The sequence below is a fragment of the Scomber scombrus genome, chromosome 21 (genome assembly GCF_963691925.1).
Source record: "Scomber scombrus chromosome 21, fScoSco1.1, whole genome shotgun sequence".
NCBI lineage: Eukaryota > Metazoa > Chordata > Actinopteri > Scombriformes > Scombridae > Scomber > Scomber scombrus.
Genome location: NC_084990.1, coordinates 21,090,644 through 21,110,589, shown reverse-complemented (window position 1 = coordinate 21,110,589; position 19,946 = coordinate 21,090,644). Strand labels below are relative to the sequence as shown.

The 19,946-nt window shown below is 35.8% G+C and overlaps 1 protein-coding gene across 1 annotated transcript in view; it reads left to right on the top strand.

The window, feature by feature from the left end:
• Positions 1-6,952, top strand: part of fmnl1b (formin-like 1b) — a 31,164-nt gene extending 24,212 nt beyond the window's left edge. Inside the window, exons 23-27 of the mRNA XM_062442267.1 lie at positions 1,070-1,171; positions 1,393-1,485; positions 2,667-2,781; positions 3,655-3,741; positions 6,852-6,952. Coding sequence (XP_062298251.1) covers positions 1,070-1,171; positions 1,393-1,485; positions 2,667-2,781; positions 3,655-3,741; positions 6,852-6,952 — 498 coding nt within the window. The remainder of the gene's footprint in view (positions 1-1,069; positions 1,172-1,392; positions 1,486-2,666; positions 2,782-3,654; positions 3,742-6,851) is intronic.
• Positions 6,953-19,946: the final 12,994 nt, after the last annotated feature.

The following is a 19,946-nucleotide window of genomic DNA, read 5'->3' as shown; positions in this document are numbered from 1 at the left end:
GCTCTTCAACAGATAATATAACATTATGAAACAACTGGATTAAGAATTCAATTATTTGTGTAACATTACTGATACAAATGAACAGAAACACTAGATTGAAATTAGTGGACTTAACACAAATCAATAGTAATGTTGTTAACAAGTAATGTTGTTAACAAGGGTGCAACCTCTCCCTTTTTAAGGTTTTAGCAAAAGGTTAAAGGTGCAGTCTGTAGAGTTTAGTGGCATCAATTGGAACCGACTGGGCAGAAATGGAACATAATATTCATAATAACGTTTTGATGAGTGTATAATCACCTGAAAATAAGAATTGTTGTGGTTTACCTTAGAATGAGCCTTCACTCCTCATGGATGTATAAAGAGAACAGTACACAGCATCAATTCATTCCTATGAAAGCTGCTGAGATGAATGGTATTTCCTGAAAACATACTGCACACGCTCTATGGGCCCAATGCACCCGAACTGAACAAATCCTGATAATTAAAAGTCACTGTGACACGTTACATGTTTCTTTTACAATGTGTGAAAAAGTGTTTTCGCACCCAGTGACATCATGTGACTGTAATCACTATGTCAAATGTGCTTTAAAACCTGGCGCTCTTCCTGTATCCAGTTCTCTTCATACATCCATGGTCCACTTCACTTTATTGCAATCTACAACCTCACCACTAGATGTCACTAAATCCTACACACTGGTCCTTTAAATTAATCTACCATTAAGTCTTGTCCTGTGGCTTAAGTCCATCTGTAGTTCATTGATGAATTATTTTACTAGGGAGTATTGTATAGTGTGAATATAAAGTAATTAAATAAGGGAAAATGTGTCAGTAAAGTTTTATATTTAATAAATAATTGTAGGCATTAATGTCATTGTTGTTTTTCAGCAACTGCCACTGTGACAAATGTGTTACGTGGCGTTATTCTGTGGTCTTAAAAGGTCTCAATTAAACTCGGTAAACCCTGCTGAAACCCTGATTGCCACATATATATATATTTATAGTATCCACAGAAGTATTTGGGTCATGAGCTGATGTGAAGCTGCTTGTTTTTCTTGTGTCTGTTTTACAGGATGTGTATGACTCAGCGGTGGAGTACTTTGGAGAGAACCCTAAAATCACTCCGCCTTCCATGTTCTTCCCTGTTTTTGTCAGATTCATCAAAGCATACAAGGTCAGATAAAACTAATGAATGAACTGACCTTGCAAATAGCTTTTTTTCCCCCTTCATTATCAGCAGTAAGCAGATATTACTGTAGACTTACGGTCCCATCAGTCTGCTACAGTGAGCTGATGTTGTTTAACCTTCAGATGTAAATGGACTCTCATGATACACAGCAGTATTATTTAGTACAGTACTCTCCATTAAAATGCTTGTTTTTTGTTCTCTGGCAGCAAGCTGAGCAGGAGAATGAGCAGAGGAGGACACAACTGCTGAACTGTGAAGCTCCATCAACTCCGCCCAAGTCTGAACTCACGGGGAACAAGGTAATTATCCAACTGTCCTCCTTAATATAATATACTGTATATACAGCCAGCCTCTCGTTCTCTGAGGGGGCGACTCCCACCCACAGACTATATCACAGGATAATTCAGATTTATTACAGGTCGTATTTTTGTAGTTTGACCATCATATCAGTTTAGGTAACTTTGTACTCATCAATTTGATCGGTTGAATCTGGGAATATGGTGAGCAGGAAGATGATACAAGAGGCAAAAGTTATTGCAATTTATCTAAACTACTTTATTTGGAGGTAAAAACTCAAAATTTAAAGGTGCACAAGTATGTTAAGTAACTACTTACAGACTGTGATTGATAAGCACAGAAAACAATTTGGGTGATTTTCTGTTAATGTCTCCATGTTCCCAGATCTCAGCAATAATGATGGAGATGGGGTTTTTTAAATATTATTTTTTGGGCCTTTATTGTTAGACAGTCAGTGGAAGAGAGACTGACAGGAAACATGGAGAGAGAGAGAGAGAAATGGGTATAATAGGCAACCTTGCCGGACTCGAACCAGGGACGTTGCCTCGGCTACAGGGCGCTCCACAATGTTTTTATTATTGATATGAATGATGGACAAAACTGTAACAAGACTAAAGTTGAAAACCAAAGAAGAATAATAAAAGAAAGTCAGTATACAGACTGAAAGAATATTGATTTATGAGCATGATGCTGAAGGGACTCTTTGCCTACGATGCACTGCTCACAACTCAGAAAAGAAAAACTATATAAAAATAATTTGCTGTTTGTTGGTGAAGTTTAATTGGCAGAAACATCCTAAAGTCACAGTTTGATTGACATGCATCAGCGCATGTTTGTATCATTTCCTCTTAGTGTAAAACAGCTGAGTTTAACTGTTTTTGTGCATTAACTAGAGGAACATTGTACCAAGATGATTAGTATATAGTCCATTCTGTATACAGTTAGTATGGATATGGTACAAGGCAAGCAATGCTTAACATCTGCATGCTAACATCCAACAGTTGTAGAGACATTTTAACTTTGAATCACAAATGTCAACCTGCTGGTGGCGCAAGAGGAAAAGTCTTAAGTCCATTAAAGTCAGGAGGATTCATCCTTCATGTAAATCCGTCCAATATTTGTCAAGATAAGTCATGCTTAATCTATTTATTGATCGATGTTTACCCTACATATCGTGTTTCAGGTTCCCATGACACCCAAAATGCAACAGGTGGACCTGATAGCAGAGCTGAAGAAGAGGCAGGTGTCTCCTCTAGTGAGAGAGGGGAAGGACGGAGCCATCGAGGACATCATCACAGGTACACAACACCTGGGAGACACAAACACTACATTACATTAAACACTGTAGCATTAATAGTCTTTATGGTTGAGTCAGTTTAAGAGAGACAATTCAGAGATAACTATCAAATAAAACAGGTGGCTGAATCAAATCAAATGAAATATCTTAGACAATTTAAGTCTTTTTAGCATCGAATTCCCTCTTTGTGTTGCTCAGTGTTTTTCTGTTGAGCTGTAGTGGAAGTATAGTCACTAAAAGAGGGATTCTTTTCCTAAAAAGGCTTTAAATTTGGAAGATATCCACTTGATTTGACTAATTTGGACAGTTTCCTAATATTAGCTTCAGATAAACTTTTTTCGTGAAATGAGGACTGTGGATTTTGGCCGCCATCACTTACATTTAAATCACGTTATGAAGGGATTTTCAATGTTCAGTATGACCTGTTTCAATATTCATTTACACTTAAAAGCAAAGTCATGAGATGTATCGATTTTCTCATCTCACTTTTTCTCAATGACAAAAATGTTGAACTATTCCTTTAAGATGAAAATGAAGAGAGCTGTTGCCATTTTTCCAAGTTCAACACTTTTTCAATCAAGTTCAATCACTTTACCTGCAAACTAAATGAGTATATTTATCATCTGTGTTGTACCTTAATCTTCCTGACTCAGTCCTTTCACTCTTTCATATTCAAACTACAGTAAATTTTATACATTTGCATTACTAAAAACCTTTCATCCTTCTTTTAAAAGAATCAGCTGCTTTTGTTCTCAATGTGACACTTTCTTTAAAGGGGCTTATCTCACTTTTATTTGTCCTTGCTCTTTCTCTTTCACATGTTTGTCCCTCCTCTCTTCCTCTCCTCTCCTCTCTGTCTCTCTGGTGTCTTCAGCTCTAAAGTCCGTGCCCTTCACGGCTCGCTCTGGCAAGCGCTCCTCTCGTCTCCTCTGCGACTCCGTCTTCAGTGACGACAGTCCCTGTTAGATCCCCCGGTGCTCTGTGGGTCTGTGTTTCTCTTCCGCTCCGCTGCTCGTGCTAATGTTGTGTTTTCTAAGCAGGAACAGAAGCTCCATAAACAGCTTTTTCTCCTCTCAGTGCTCCTAAAACATATGCTTCATCTTTTATGTCAGGGAATCTCACATCAGTGCTGCTTTTATTATAGAGGTTATTAATAAAACTCACCGGCTGTGTTAATGTGATATTACAGGCTGAGACCTTCACAGTGTTATAATGTAATTTATGCAAAGAATATGACCTGCTCTGGTCAGAGAAAGTGTTATGAAGCATAAGATATGATTAATAATGTCAGTTGTAGTGCAGTGGTCTGCTGCAGGCATTTACATTTACACAGACATGACTGAATGCTGCCTTTTAATCACTTACACAAAACACAGAAGTACTAATGAAAACATTTTAATATGATAAAATATACTTTGTTATAAATAACATTAGGGATGTGTCGGTATCATATTTTCATGCTGGGAATATTGTGGCCCAAAATATTACAGTAATTATCAGTTAATTGGTGGTATTATAACAGTTATCATCAAATGTTTCTGAAATATTATCATTTAGTAAAATGACTTCACATCATGACATCACGCCTCAGTTTTAATTAAACTGAACACTGCAAAAGAATCTCAAATCCTAAATCCTGCCTAAAGCTAAACACTAGAGCTTAAACGCTACAAACAAAAGCAGGTTGATTATGTTTCAAGTTGAACACAGCTGACTTTCCTCACAATTAGTTTCAATAACCACAAATCATTCATAAAGAGATTAATCCTTAAGGAAGCTTTCAGAGAGCAGAAAGAGTTAATTATTTTAGTTTTTATGAGACAAGACTTTATAAAAAAAAACACTATAAAATGGTCCAATGCTTCATAAAATAGGAGAAACTATTTCAACAAATGATATTAAATGTGAAGAATTAACATTTTTTTACATTTTGGATAAATATGTGTTGAATATATTTCCTTCTTTGTATGTTAAGTTCATCAAATTTCAGGCTAAAAGGAAAAAAGGTATTTTTTTAACTGATCTTAGATGTAAAAATGAACAGTATGTAAGGGTTAAATGCAGCTCAGTGGCTCTTACTACAGATTCTTTGCATATTCTGATTTGATTTTAGTGTTAAAAGTTGTGAATGTGCACAAAAATCCTGCTATGATGCAACGTAGGTAGCGTGTTAGCATATGAAATGATGCTCACAGTAGATGAAGCTCCAGTATTGCTGTTGAATGATAAAAGGGGGATTTATTAAAGGTGGTTTATCAAAATCAAACTACTAATAAAGACTTTAAAAGTTAACAGTATTGTTATCTACTGAATGTTTTACCGCAGTATGAAATAAAAACAGCACGCCTCTACAAAACAGAGTTGCACAGAGTTTGTCTTTTAACTCACAGGCAAGGATTTCATCGCCTCCTGAAAGATATATTTAAATTTAAACCTTAAAACAGGACATTGTCTGCCCTTGAAAGATTATTTCGTGGGGCTGTTTACAATATTTATACCTTTCAACTCTGAGTTTTCTTCAGAGATTTTAAGACTCTTTCTGGCCTGTTTGAAGCTCCAAGCTGCTTTTATCCCCTTTAAAATGCAGCAGATGGGATTTTATCATCACTCAGATCCTCAAAACTAAAACTGCAAAATACTGTGAAAGTTTTCTGATCTGCCACCACTGCAGTTAAATGATAAGTCTGACTATTTCTATCTATATATGTTTCTTTTTGTTAATAAAGCTCATGTGCTGAGCCAAACTAACAATGAACCGATCTACTAACACATATTATGTATTATATTATGTATCCAGAGTCTGATATATCTTATTCCTCTGTGCTGTAAGCCTTCGTTGTTTTCAATAACTACTAAAAGCACATCAATGAGCCACATCGCTGCACCGGGTGGCAATCTAACATGACTCACAACTGATATTGTACCGTTTTATTCGACCCATCTCTCACAGCAAAAATAACCTGTAAGATTATCACAGAGTATGGAGGCCTTAAAGTGCAGCTCCTCAGGGAAAGAGAGTCCTATTGAAACTACTGCATATGTGTAAAAACTAGTATAAAGCTCTTTCTGTCTCCAGAGGAAGCCGTTTGAAGTCTGATAAATTCCCCGAAGTAACTTGAGTCAGTGTCACTTGGGGTTGAAGAATTTGAAAACTTCAGGGTGTGGAGTCAGAAAGACGTGAGGTTATCAAATCTGTAGCATGAGGAAGTTTATTGCTGCCAACATGACAAACAAATATTTGCTGAGGTTTTTGTTTTTATTATTCCTTTCCTTGTTATTTCTCAAGATGAACTTTCCTCATTTAAACTAGTTGGTTTGTCGTCAAATCAAGAAACTGCTGATTAGTTTATGTAATTGATTGACAGAAAAATAATCAGCATTTTGATGACTGAACTATCATTTTAGTTCTTTTTTTGAGCAGAAATGATTAGTATTGGCTGGTTGCAGCTTCTTAAATGTCAGAATCTAAAGCTTTTATGTGTCAAACATGATGATAAACTAAATATCTGTATTTTTAACTGTTGATCAGACAAAACAAGACATTTAAAGACATCACCATGAAATTATATCTAAGAAATTACAAACATTTTTCACTATTTTCAGACATCTTATAGACAAACCTATTAATCAGTCAAAAAAATGATCCACTCAGTGCCTCAAGAGATGAAATTTTAGTTTTGTAAAGTGTCAAGAAAGTTTTGCGATATCACTTAATGTTATTAGTGTTTTTGTCAGATAGCAGCAGTACTGTATAAACCACTATGAGCATACAGTAACACAACCAAAGTTTGAGCTGTTGAGTTGCATCGTGGATGCCATGGTGTCATGTTATGATAAGGAAGAATGCATGGCATAAAGATAACATCTCTGGTTCTGTTGTATCAGTTTAGATCCTTTTAAATAAACAATGTCTCCAGTTTATAAACTACTTTACATACAGTAGGGACAACGATTAGGTACTGTACCTGCAGAGATTTTGATCTGATGTTCAAATGAAGGAACTTTTTTAATCAAATGCTTACCAGAAGTGTCTTTGTGTACTTCCTTACTTTGCTTGTTCCTCCTCTTCAGACTTGAGGAATCAGCCCTACAGACGGGCGGAGAGCGGCCGGCGGAGCACCAAGTGGAAACCAGGACAACAACTCCACGTCTCCTCAGACATCTCCCTCTGAAAAACACACTAAAGACTGCGGACTGAACGCTACAGCTACACACGCACAAAAGATCAGATTTATAACTAACGTTGGCCACAATCTTCTTCTCTCTCCTGCATGTTCAAGAATGCAGAGGTGAAAGTTGCATGTTTCCCCCGAAAGAGAGAGAGAGAGAGAGAGAGAGAGAGTGAGAGGGAGAGAGAGAGAGAGAGAGAGAGAGAGAGAGAGAGAGAGAGTGAGAGGGAGTGAGAGAGAGAGAGAGAGAGAGAGAGAGATCAGCAGCACAAACATGTTCTGTTCACATCTGTAACACTAAACATTTGCATCATTTCATACATAATGCAATATTCACACACTATTTTATTACAGTAAGACCTTTGTGAAAAGACAACCTGGATGATTTCAGGAATGTTCTGTGATTTGACTAAGAAAATGTTTAAGAGAGTTAATATTAGCTGTACTTGATGCTAATGACACTGGATGTCATGAGCTAATTAAAATGATTACACGGACGAGTGAGCCATTCAGATAATATGAAACAAGAGCTCTTCATTGAATGCTGCTCAGACATCAGGGTCTGTGCTAAAAATGACTCTTCAGAGGCATTAAAAGAAACCCTGACACACACACACACACACACACACACACACACACACACACACACACACACACACACACACACACACAGCGCATAAATCATTTTGATAGTTTTCTTAAAAAATGCTGCAGACGTGATTTTTAATTGGTTACATTTTAAATAGAACATTAATTGCCTCTGTCCATCTTTCTCTTTTAGTAGCTCTCAACAATTACAAAAATTTGTAATATATTTAAATTATTTTTAATACTGAAGTGTACGAATGAGTAACTTCTACTTTGCTTCTGCATTTCAACAAATAAAGCATTTTATACCATTCTTGATTAAGTGTTTTTTTGCAGAGTATAAAGTATAAAGGCCTCAGTATGCTTCAAAAGAAGAGAGTTAAAGGTGACTGACTGCATCACACTGCCGCCTCTATCTGATCCCAAGAACGTTGTAATTTTCACTCTTTTGGTCAATTTAGACTAAAAGAGTTTTTCTTGTTTCAGCAACATATTGAAATCAACTCACCGACCCATCATGTTATAAAGAGAAGTTTGTTTTAATGAGATAAGTTTTGTATAAAACATGTAAAACAGGAAAAAGTATTGTTACAAATTCCTTATAAAAGCTGAACATTATGGTAATTATTCTATTATTATAATCTTATTATAACATGAAAAGTATCATTGAAACAAGAACAATATCTTGTAATAACAAAAAACTTGATACACTTCTGAACATTTACATTTATCTCATAAAATAATGGCTTTATCCTACAACATAACTTTTTTCATCAAAATTAAACATTTCTAGAACTTCACTTATCACTTGGGGTTGAAGAATTTGAAAACTTCAGGATGTGGAGTTAGAAAGATGTGAGATTATCAAACCTCTGTATCATGAGGAAGTTTATTGCTGCCAACATGACAAATATTTTCTCAGGTTTTTGTTTTTATTTTTCCTTTCCTTGTTATTTCTCAAGATGAACGTATCTCGTTTAAACTAGTTGGTTTATCGTTAAATCAAGGAACTGCTGATTAGTTGATTTTATTGATTGAAAGAAAAATGGATAACTGAATAAACATTCATTATCAATTTTTTTTAACGTGTAAAATGACTTTATCCTTAAAATATTACATCTTAACTTAAAATTAAAACTAATTTTTCTTGTAAAATGACTTTTTTTTTTATCACAATTGCATATTTTTAAATAAAATTGCCCATATTTTCTTAAGATGTTAAATCTTACTTTTACCATAATGTGTAACTTTTTTTTCTTTACTTCAAGAATTAATTCTTAATTTAACTTTTTTACATAATATTACAACTTTATGATTTAACTGTTGCCTTATTCTCAACAAAACAACATTTGATCTTCTTCCTGTTCTTAGAAAATAAATCCTATAGTGGGCCTAATATAGTTTACATTAACTACACACCGGCAGATTTTGGCTAATGCAGAGTCACACTAAAAGAAACGGAGTATAGAAAAATGTGCAGCGTTGGCCTGTTGAAGTTTGACTTGCTGTATTTTCTGTGATATTCTCCTGTCTGTGCTTTAAACAGCCATCTGTTGCAGCAACTTCCAGTTTTAAAGTTAATTTCACTGAGTGTCTGAAACTGTTTACCAGATGCTACGGTTTGTTGAAAGGAGCATAAATTTAAATTTTTCTTCAAATGAAAGACAACAGATGCAGTCGAGCACACGCGCCTTTAACAAGCGACAGACACTAGAACTGCAGCAGTGAAGCTATACGACGCTTTCATAACGTTAAATCTGTAGCAGATGATTAAATGGAGTGTAACAGATGCAGAGGAGGAGAGGAAGTCTTTCTGAAAGCACACACAGAATATAAAAGGTTTGCTGTGATGCTCTCATCTTCAGGCAGAGTAGCTGTTAGATAATGTGGCAGGAAAACAGTGTGTGCTTCTCTACTCTCGACCTTTGCTCTCCGCAGATCGATCAATGATGAAAAAAAATAAAACAACAGAAGACAGAAGGCCTCTTGAGATTTTCTCCTGCGAGCTGCTCTTATGTGGCCAATTACTCTGGTTTATTCAACCGCTTACTGTTAAACTCTGGACGCTGAGTATTTGCTTCATCAGTTTGTACTAAACATATCTTCCCCCAGCTACTCTAATCTGACTTGAAAGTTATCACAAATGATTAAAAAGGAGAACTATTATGAACGTCAATCATTTCACTCAATTTCAAGTGAAAAAGCCCAAAAATGACTGATCATAGCTTCTTACATGTGATAGTTTGCTTCTTTTCTTAGTCATATATTATAGTTAAGAGACATTAAACTGAACTTTACACCATTTTCTGGCATTTTACCAACAATCGATAGTGAAAATATGGTTCTCATGTTGCTACTAATTATACTTTTCGTCAAGGGTTTGTTCAATATCAGGAACAGGATTATTGCTAAGCAGGTTTGTATCCTTGGAAATTCCTATGTGTAAACCGACTAGTCTTGAAAAACACACACACACACACACACACACACACACACACACACACACACCAAACATTCAGTGGTTATAGCTTATTAAATGTGATATTTTGCTGCTTTTTTTCTTTTTTTCATATATTATAGTTAAGAGACTATTTTGTGGTTTTAGACTGTTGGTCAAAGTACTTCATTAAAACAATGTTATGTGAAAAATGTGGATTTTACACAATTTTCTGACATTAACTGACAATCGATCATTTGCAAATAATATTAAAGAAAACTACAATAAAGAATATGTAAAAGTTTCATTTTATTTCACACTGGACTGATAATCAAAACACTAAGAACAGTGTAGATCTACTGTGTTAGTTGTTTTTGAACCTAGAACATTTTATTAGTTTTTTATTTAATTATCATTAAGAGAGCATCTACTGTGGCCCTGTGTCCTAACAGTTTATCAAGTTATCTGTCCTGTACTGAAAAACACTTAAAAAAAACCGTCAATCAATTATTCTTCCTTGAGATCTTGAGACTATGAGAAGATTTTCTTGATATCTCAACATAACTGACTCATTTTCTCTTGAAGTCAGGTCAGCGATTACAGCTGAGTTCAATTCCTTATTCCTCTGTAGAGCCCTAAACTACACACTGAACCCCAAATTACCACCAAATGTAAATGAGTTTGGATAAAGACCCACAAAGTTGCGTTTCCTGTTAAGATGAGATAATGAGAAACTTTATTTTTGATCTTGAGATAACAATATAAAAAAAATAGCACATCTAAAGAGATCACACACAAAGTAATACAATAAATAGTTAAACCGTTTTTCTGCCCAGCAAATAATCTCACGCATGCAGATAATGATCTACAACACATTTAATAATAAAACAGACCAGAACCAGATTTGATTATTACAGTTAACTGGTTTGACTCACCGATTATAAAAAATAACAATTAAAGGAAGATAATTAACAATTAAAATGTTGCTTTTCTCTGATTTGACATCAAATGAATACAATTCATAAATGTAAAGAAAGGAAGTTTTACATAGAAAAACAAAAGTATTAATGGTAATCAACTTATGCAAATGATATTAAAATATACTGGAGTAACTATCAATCAAATATCCTCATTAGCATCCACCTAATTAAATGATTACTACCCGTCCTGTAAATGTTTATGTATTATTTAAGAAACATTTCAACATTTAAAGGAATACTCTCATATGTAACACATTCTTACAGTTGGCTTATTTTAGGATAAATACTAGAAACAGGAGGAAACAGCTAGCCTGGTTCTTTCAAACAGTAACAAAATCCACCTACAATCACCCCTAAAGCTCCGTAGTTTACACGTAGTATATCGTTTCTTTAGTCATACAAAAGGGGAAGTGTAAAAACATCAATGGGATGTTATGTGCCAAACTATTTGAGCACTGATTTGACACATAAATGTCATTCTCCGGGCAGGAAACAAATAAGCGTATTTCCCAGAATGTCAAAGTATTCCTTTAATGTTGTGAAAGTACAAGTACTGTAAGTCCTCTTTTTAGCGGTTCTGAGGTATCAGCAGTTTCGTCCACATTACGACGTCTCAATGTTTCCTCAATGAAACCAAAAGTTCTCCCACTTCTGCTCTCATCTTCTCCGGTTCCTGAGTGACTTGTATGTCTTGCGTCGCTGCCTCTTCAGTTCGGGACACATAGTTTGTCAGCTCTCTGGTAGACTCGTTGATCTTTGTCTCCATCACAGTCACAGACGCCAGAGTCATTGCTGTTTTCAGCTCTTCCACCAGCGGTAGGATCATTTTATGGAAATCTTTCTCCGCTTTCTTCATCTCCTTTTTCTGCTCTTTTGAATCTTTGGTGTTGCTGAATACAGGAACTATGCTTTCAGTTATATTAACTGCAAGTCCTGTAGCGAACATTGCACCATAGGCAGCACCCATTGCACCACCTGCTGCTCCAACTTTCCCACCAAATATACTTCCGATTGCACCACCACTTGCAAAGCCCATGCTGAACCATATTACTTGACTGACTACACCTTTACATGAATATCCTGCCGCTGTAGCTGCAGCACATACTGTACCACCAACTGTGCCAGAAAATCCGCCCCCAACTGCGCCACCGAATGTACCACCAACAAATCCGACAGTTGCACCAACTGCATTAATATCTTCGCAAATTATGGCAAAGGTTGCCGCAGCAACTGTCCCCAAGGCCCCAAACATGCCACCAGTAACAGTTCCACAAGCTAAACCAAGCACTCCTCCAACCAAACTGGACAGAACCTGGAGTGCCGTGGAGTTAGTGTCTTTGTCCATTTCATGAACTTGAACATCTGCCGTTGTGGAGCTCTTTGAACATTGATCGTAGAGCTGGATGATAGATGTTGACTCCATTTTTAGTTTTTTTCTTCGAAAGAAGTCTGCTTGAAAGTTGAGCACTGAAGAGTTTGAAGCAGCTTGGGATCTATGAATCAACAGAGAAGCTCCAAACACAGGTTCTTATTTTTCCTCCTGTGAATGAACAACAAAGGATTTAAAACATGCTGAGGACATTCTGCCATATGTTAGAGATATTAGGTCAAAAATGTAATAAATGTACATTAAATAAAACATTGTACATCCCCTATTTGTCACTTTTATATTGAAGAAGTTAAAAAAACAGTAGCTTAAAATGTATGGAGGCTAAAGAGTTTCATTGGAATAACTTTTACTATTTTAAAAAGGTAATTTAAACATATTAATTTAATTTGATTCATATGTAATGATTTGCCAGTTGAATGTGTGTGAAGCAATGGGAATAGGATAATATTGGGTTGGCATTTATACAGCTCTGATACAGTGTTAAGAAAGTGAACAGTATGGTGTTGCAAAGGTTAAATTCTGCTGAAAAGTTAAGGAACAAAGTATGTGCAGAAATACACCTTAGAGCATGATATGCAGGCGTAACCTGGGAATGCAGGAAATCGAGGATAGTTTAAAGAGCGAGATTTGATAAGCCAGAATAAGATAAGGGCTAAAAACAGGAAACATCTGTAACCGGTGATATGATTTGGCATAATGTAACTTTGCCTATAAATCATTTATTTGGGTTGGTTTTGTCAACTTTCTTTTTCTGTGCAGAATAAACGGCTCCTCTTTCCCAGAAGTTACAAAACTGTGAGTTTTCATTTTTGGCACGAACACAACATGGTATAGACGTACCATAAAATAATTCAACTACAACAGTAAACTCCAGCTCAGGAATGGTGCACAAACAATTAAAAGCTCTGAATGAATGGCTGCTACTAAAAAAATACAGACCATAAAAAATACAAACCATAAATAGTATAAAAAATGGGGTTTGACTTTTGTGTATTCATGCATCAGAATTGAATACTATAAAAGTCTATTCACATTTAAGAGGTTTTGATTCATTTTATAGTTAGCAACTAAACTTAATCAACTTATTGTTGCAGCTCTAAAAGGTCTATACATTTTTGGCACACTTGAGACTCCATATAATTTGCAGTAGAGCAGGTTTTGAAATGGGTGTTGCTGCATTAAATTCTTACCTGCAGCCACCTGTAGCTCTAATTTGTGTATGTTGCAATCCAAAGTAAAGACTGCAGGATTCGTTTCCTTTAACTAAGTCTGCTCTCTTTGCCGTAACAAGTTTCTTCATACAGATGATATTAAAATCTGTTTCTGTGTGAACCTGTAGCAGTGAGGCAACGACAAGCTGCTGTAATATTACCGTCTTGTCTTGCAAGTGAGAGTATAATGCAATAATCTTACAGTAGTAAAAGATCATATCATGAAAAACACAATATCAAATAGATTCTTAGTTTGCTAAAAGTAAGTTAAGTTGCTGTTTGAACTTGTTGCAGCAGAGTTTCATTTATACTTACTTTGTACTCTGTCGTCTGTTCCACTTGTCTGAATGGCTTTGGTCTTACTTTCTCTGTAGATGGTTGAGGTTCACACAGAAGTCGTTGTAACCTGTGCCATCTGTAGAGTCTGAGGTTTATATGTTTGGTGGGCAAAGAGCAGGAAGTGGAGCATGGGAGAGGCGAGGCTTCTTACTCTAAACCTCAGTTTCACTTCTAGGTGCCCTGAGGGGAAAAAGTAAAATGTATAAAATGACCTGATTTGTATTGGAATCACAACTGGGAAAGTACCTGATTTAAGCCATTTAAGGCACTTCCACCTGCTCTTTACTCACATTGTTAAATTTGTACTGTACTTGCCAAAATGCCAAAACCACAGGCGTCATGGAGAGCAGGACTTTCACAGCAAATGACGTGCAGAAACTGTTCTTGTTATATATCGAATATAAAGCAACAACATATTTACAACATAAAACACATCAGGGGCAAACTGTGACTTTTGGATTAATAATACATGATTTGTGGGCTGATAGTATCTTTAAACCTCTGCTCTCTTTAACCACAACAAACAGGAGACATCATTACAAACATATTTTATAAAGCCAAAATAAATAAAAATGAACGTGCCATTTGATTTGAATAAGATATAGGTTGTTTATTTCACTATGGGGCAGTGGTGTAAATATACATGAAGTGATAAATATGTTTGTCACGGTAGTGTAACGGGTGGACCCAAAAAGCAGACAGTCCTGGAAAACGGGCCCTTTATTGGCCAACTAAACCACTAAATAACTCAGGCCACATGGGCAGCAAAGAACACACCGTAGGAAGTAACTCACAGGGGAAACAGGAAGTAACTCACAGGGGAAACAGGAAGTAACTCACAGGGGAAACAGAGTTTAAGGTCAACAGACGTCTAGACACAGTCTGTGTGTCTGTGTGTGTGTGTGTGTGTGTGTGTGTGTGTGTGTGTGTGTGTGTGTGTGTGTGTGTGTGTGTGTGTGTGTGTGTGTGTGTGTGTGTTTGTGCGTGTGTGTCGTAAGGTGTGAAAGAAAGGCGTAAAGATAAACTTAAGACAGCATAACTGAACCAAACCTAGAGCAGGTGTCTGCAGGGATAAGATGAGGAAAAGAGTGGCAGGACATGTTCAACCCTCTTACACAGTAGTCAGGATGATCCGATTCAGATGTGGCTCATCCTCCCTAAAACCACTCTGACTGCTTCCCTACAAAGGAACAAAGGAAACAGAGAGGCACAAGCAGAGAAGGCAGGATCGTCACACCTCGAAAAGACAAAGACAAGCTGGCATCGGTTACAATAAACTAATGAATGTCTCTACTTCCATCAGTTCAAACAGCCTCTGAAACGTCTTCCAACTGGCTTTAATTGTTGCTATTTACTTGATAAACCAACCCTCTTTCTTTAAGGTGTTACATGATTGATTAGCTTTAACATCACTATTGATTTTAGGTTTGTCTGGTTGTACAGTGATGGCAAGGACTTTAGTTATTTAAGTTTACACAGAGACCACAAGTCACAGAGCTCCCTGACATGATAGAAGTGGGACTTTTCTACCTAGTAACTAACCAAAGTGAGATCCTGATTGGGTGGTAAACAAGGGGATTTACTTTGTCAGTGCTTGATTTGACCAATAAAGACAAACTATAGTGATGTTAAGAGGGTTAAATGTTGCTTAAAAACATTTAGATTTTATGGTAAAGGACCCTGTTAGTTCTCTACTATATTTATACTGTATATGATGTAACTCTGAGTGTGCTGGATGTTTATTATCACTTTATTCAATTTTTATAACTCTGTGATATGGAGGCTGTGCGTCAGCTACCACAGCTTGAGGCTGAAGTCATTGCAGAAGTGGTGACTGCTACTAAAAACCCCGGCTGATTCTCATTCAGAAAGCCTCAACTTCTCTTTAGAAATACTAATTCATTTATTTTTTTTAACAAGTCATGATGGTCTCAATCGGCCCATCTACTTTTAGCTCTCTAAAAGTGAACTAGTGGGCCTTTTCTGCAACTATGAGTCCAAACTATTGGTTGACGTCACTCATCACTACGTTCATCTTTATACTGTCACCATCGGGTCCAAAACCGTTACTTTAAGGAAATGGAAAATATCCAATGGATCTAATACAGAAGTGAGATTTAGTCCCAAGTTCTTTTTTTAAATACTTTTCAGTGGTTAAATGTTTGTAAATCCCACTAACAGATGTAAAAGGGTAACCGATAGCACTGATTTATGAAACAAAAGTACAATAATGAAATATGGAGATATGAGGTTTCTGCCCCATAGAGTCACAGTTTGTGGTTGTGATGTTTCTCTGCCCCCTAGTGGCCAAAAAACAATCAATTCAGCTTTAAGGAAGTTGAGCAATCTGCTAATAAAAGGTAACAGAGCTTCAGAGCAGAGGAGAGGCTAAGGGTCGAACTGAGATCCACTCGGCATAACAACTAACACTCTTCCTTTAAAGCTCTGATTCAGTCGTGGATCACCTTTAGCCTCTGGCTTATCCCCCAGAGGTAAACGAAGGAGCACTTTAACACTCATTAGTGTCCATTTCCACGGTGATCCAAACCTCAATTAATTATAGAGCTGCTGATGTCTGCTTGTAGTTCGCTCATCATTACAACGATCTGTCCACATGTCCTCATCTCATCTTCATCCTGGAGCATGATTTAAACATATTCTTGTAGTATATGAGCAGGTTTATAAATTGGGAACATTTGATGTAAGATTATTCAAAGGTGCAGTGTGTAAAATTTAATAGCATCTCACCACTTGATGTTACTAAATCTTACACACTGGTCCTTTAAATTTAAATGATAGACATCTGCACTTTGACTTCTTGCTGCATATAACATTTCTGCATATTTAAGTGTACAGATATTCATACATTATGTATAGACTTAATTAGGTTCGTGTGCAAAATACAACAGGTATCAGACTTCTTAATTAACGGTTAGGAACACTAAAAACCCTCAAAGTCAACCGGCAACCAATTGTTACTGATGACTGAGCTGCAAGCATAAATACAACAACTATGCTGCAAGTTATAGTAATGCAAACTAGCTTTGAATAAAGGCTAATTATAATACACTAACACCATACTTGTTTTCTTTGGAAAATACACATGTTGAATTTTCAAGAGAAAGATGAGAAGATCAGTACCACATGATCATGTCTTTGTGTTGAGTGCAGAGCTGGAAAAGACCATTATCTTAGCTTAGCATAAAAACTGGGGGGAAATAAACAGCTAGCCTGAGTCTGTCTGAAATTCAGATAGCTGACCAGCTCACTCATTACATAAACAAGATACGACAGGTCAACCTGTTCAGAATATTACGAGGAGTTATGTCTTTATCTAACTCTATCTGTTTAATATTTATACTCATAGTTTGATTATATAAATGTATTAATGGATTATTTACATTTTAAATGTATTATGTATTTGTATATATGTATTCATATTGTATATATATATTGTATATAAATGTATCATTAATAATTTCTGTAATTTAACATCCATTTCTTCATTATCATGACCATGACCAGGTAAAATCTGTAAAATATTAACTCACATTTTATGTAAAATTACATTTGAAACCATACAAATGCAACAAATTGCAATAAAAAACTAATCATGTAAACTGAAATTATGATTAATTACCTGTAACATTAAGGGTAAAACTTTAAATTACTTCACATATCTGTAAATCCACAGGAATTGTGTAATGGAAAGTAGAACTTTTCCTGTAAAGTTAAATTTTTTTAGTGTTGAAGGACGAACTCCAAAAGATATTCCTTCATTTGGTGTTTTAATGATAGCGGTGGAGAAATCTCCCACAGGTGTTTGTTTGGGTTGAGATATGCGGACTGTGAAGGCCGCTCATATATGATTGACATAAATTTCATCAAACCATTTAGTGAGTCCTCGTTATCTGCAGGGAAACGTCTGCATTTATTCATGTTACCTTTCTCCCGCTCTCCTCTCTGCTAATGCAACGACTCCGCTTCTCCTCATGAATCAATAAACTTTCATCTCGTCTAAATGAATGTTGCCCGACCTCATCACACCACCGTTTGAATCTAATTGAGCATACATTTGGTTAGTTTCAGGCATTGCCGGGTTCAAACTAATCTGTGACATTTATTTGTCCATGGGGAGGTCTTTAGAGTCAACATGATTAAAACTGTTGCACTCAATATTAAATGATGATACATTCCTGATTCATTAAAGAGGGTTAGAAGGCATCGCTGCTTTCTCTAGTGTCAAACCCACAGGCTAAAACATTTTCTCAATTCAACTCTTAAGTGTTGTAAACCCTCATACATTCATGCTGGCTGCTTCCATGTGGAGAGCAATTCTTTCTCACACATCCAATAAACATAATGGGTCTCATACAAGAACCACTGGATTAATTATTTTAAAATGGCACATATGAGAGATTTAAGAGCTCTCACATGTGCATATACAAAGAATGTTCTCAGGAAATGAAATATGTTGGTCAAAGCCTGTCATACATGTCATCTGTGACTTACTGTATATATAATAACCAAGCCTATCAGTATATGTCATGTTCAGTCAGCCTTTCCATATGCAGCATTATTCTCATTGTTTTAAAGCAATTATAATGAAAAGTTAAACTAAAATTTAAAGAAATTAATATTCTGTCAGTATGTCAGATGTGCAAATGTTCTTTTATATATTATTGTTGTGAGTATTTTGGTGTGACACCTAAAAAAAAGCACTACAGCTACACTAAATTGCATAAATTGTTGTTAATTGTTTTTCTGTGCTATGTCATACCAGAATAAGATTTGATAATTAATCCAGTAGTTAATTGAAATTTTTGATAACTTTTACTTTACTGACATTAACTAACAATATCACTTTCAGTTCATCTTCTGTACTATTGTACTACTGTAACTTAATATTCTACTTCAATGTTGCTGATTTAATGATGATGTTTGATGCACTGTTGTTTTTATGTGTCGTATAAGGTGTCCTTGAGTGCTTTGAAAGGCGCCTATGAATAAATGCATTATTATTATTATAACCGATTGGTTGTTTTAGTAGTAAAAAATAAAAGAAAAAGGTATTCATATGAGAATATCTGCAAATTTTCCTGGTTTTCCATGAACGTAAAGTCAACATCTTCAGGTTTTTGACTGTTGATCCAACAGAACAAAGTTATATGAATATATTCACTTCGGCTTCAAAGAATAATAAACATAATTTTTCATAATTTCTTGACACTTCTCGTCTCATAACTGCAAACCACGTCTCCAACGCGTCTCTTTTGTGGAGCAGTTAATTCTCCAGCAGAGGAGGTAAAATAAAACTGGACAGAGTAATTACACAGCTTACACAACAATGATAGCTTCCACCATTGTGAACTCTTCAGCTCTGCAAAGAAGGCTTACAATTTCATTTGTTATAGTATCACAAAAGTGCAACATGCTGTGAAAATGTTGCATTTACTTCGTCCCTGATCGCAATAAATCCATCGAAATTAATTGATTTGCTGCAGAATCTCACCATTTTAAATGCCAGTGTAATCAGGCTTTTATATTCATTTAGGAGATGTTAATTATTCTAATGATCATATCCCATCATCAAGTTGAAAAGAGGAATTCATGACAGGTTTTTGAAGTAAAGTTAGCAACAAAAAAATATAACATTCAGAGAAGAAAATGTACTTAAGCAACTGACTCATGAACAGAGGAGGCGCTTACAGCCGTCATGTATAAGAGGGTCACTTTTATTGTCACAAAAACACAACAGGAACGTACAAAAGCAGCAACCTTTATCGTTTGGTTGATTTTTCTCACATGAAGCGGTAACTTTTACTTTCCATACACAAAGTTGCGTGTTGTTTTGCACTGTTAACTTGGTCTTTAGTTATACTGACTTTGTAGTAGGTTATTCATTCTTCTTCACGAGTCACAAACAACACTTACCCCACACAGCAAGCATCACTCTCAGACTGGAGAAACAGTATTTAGTTGATATACAATATCATTCAAATATCTTTCTCAGTAGTTATAATAATCTTTTTTTCTTTATTCTGACAGTAAA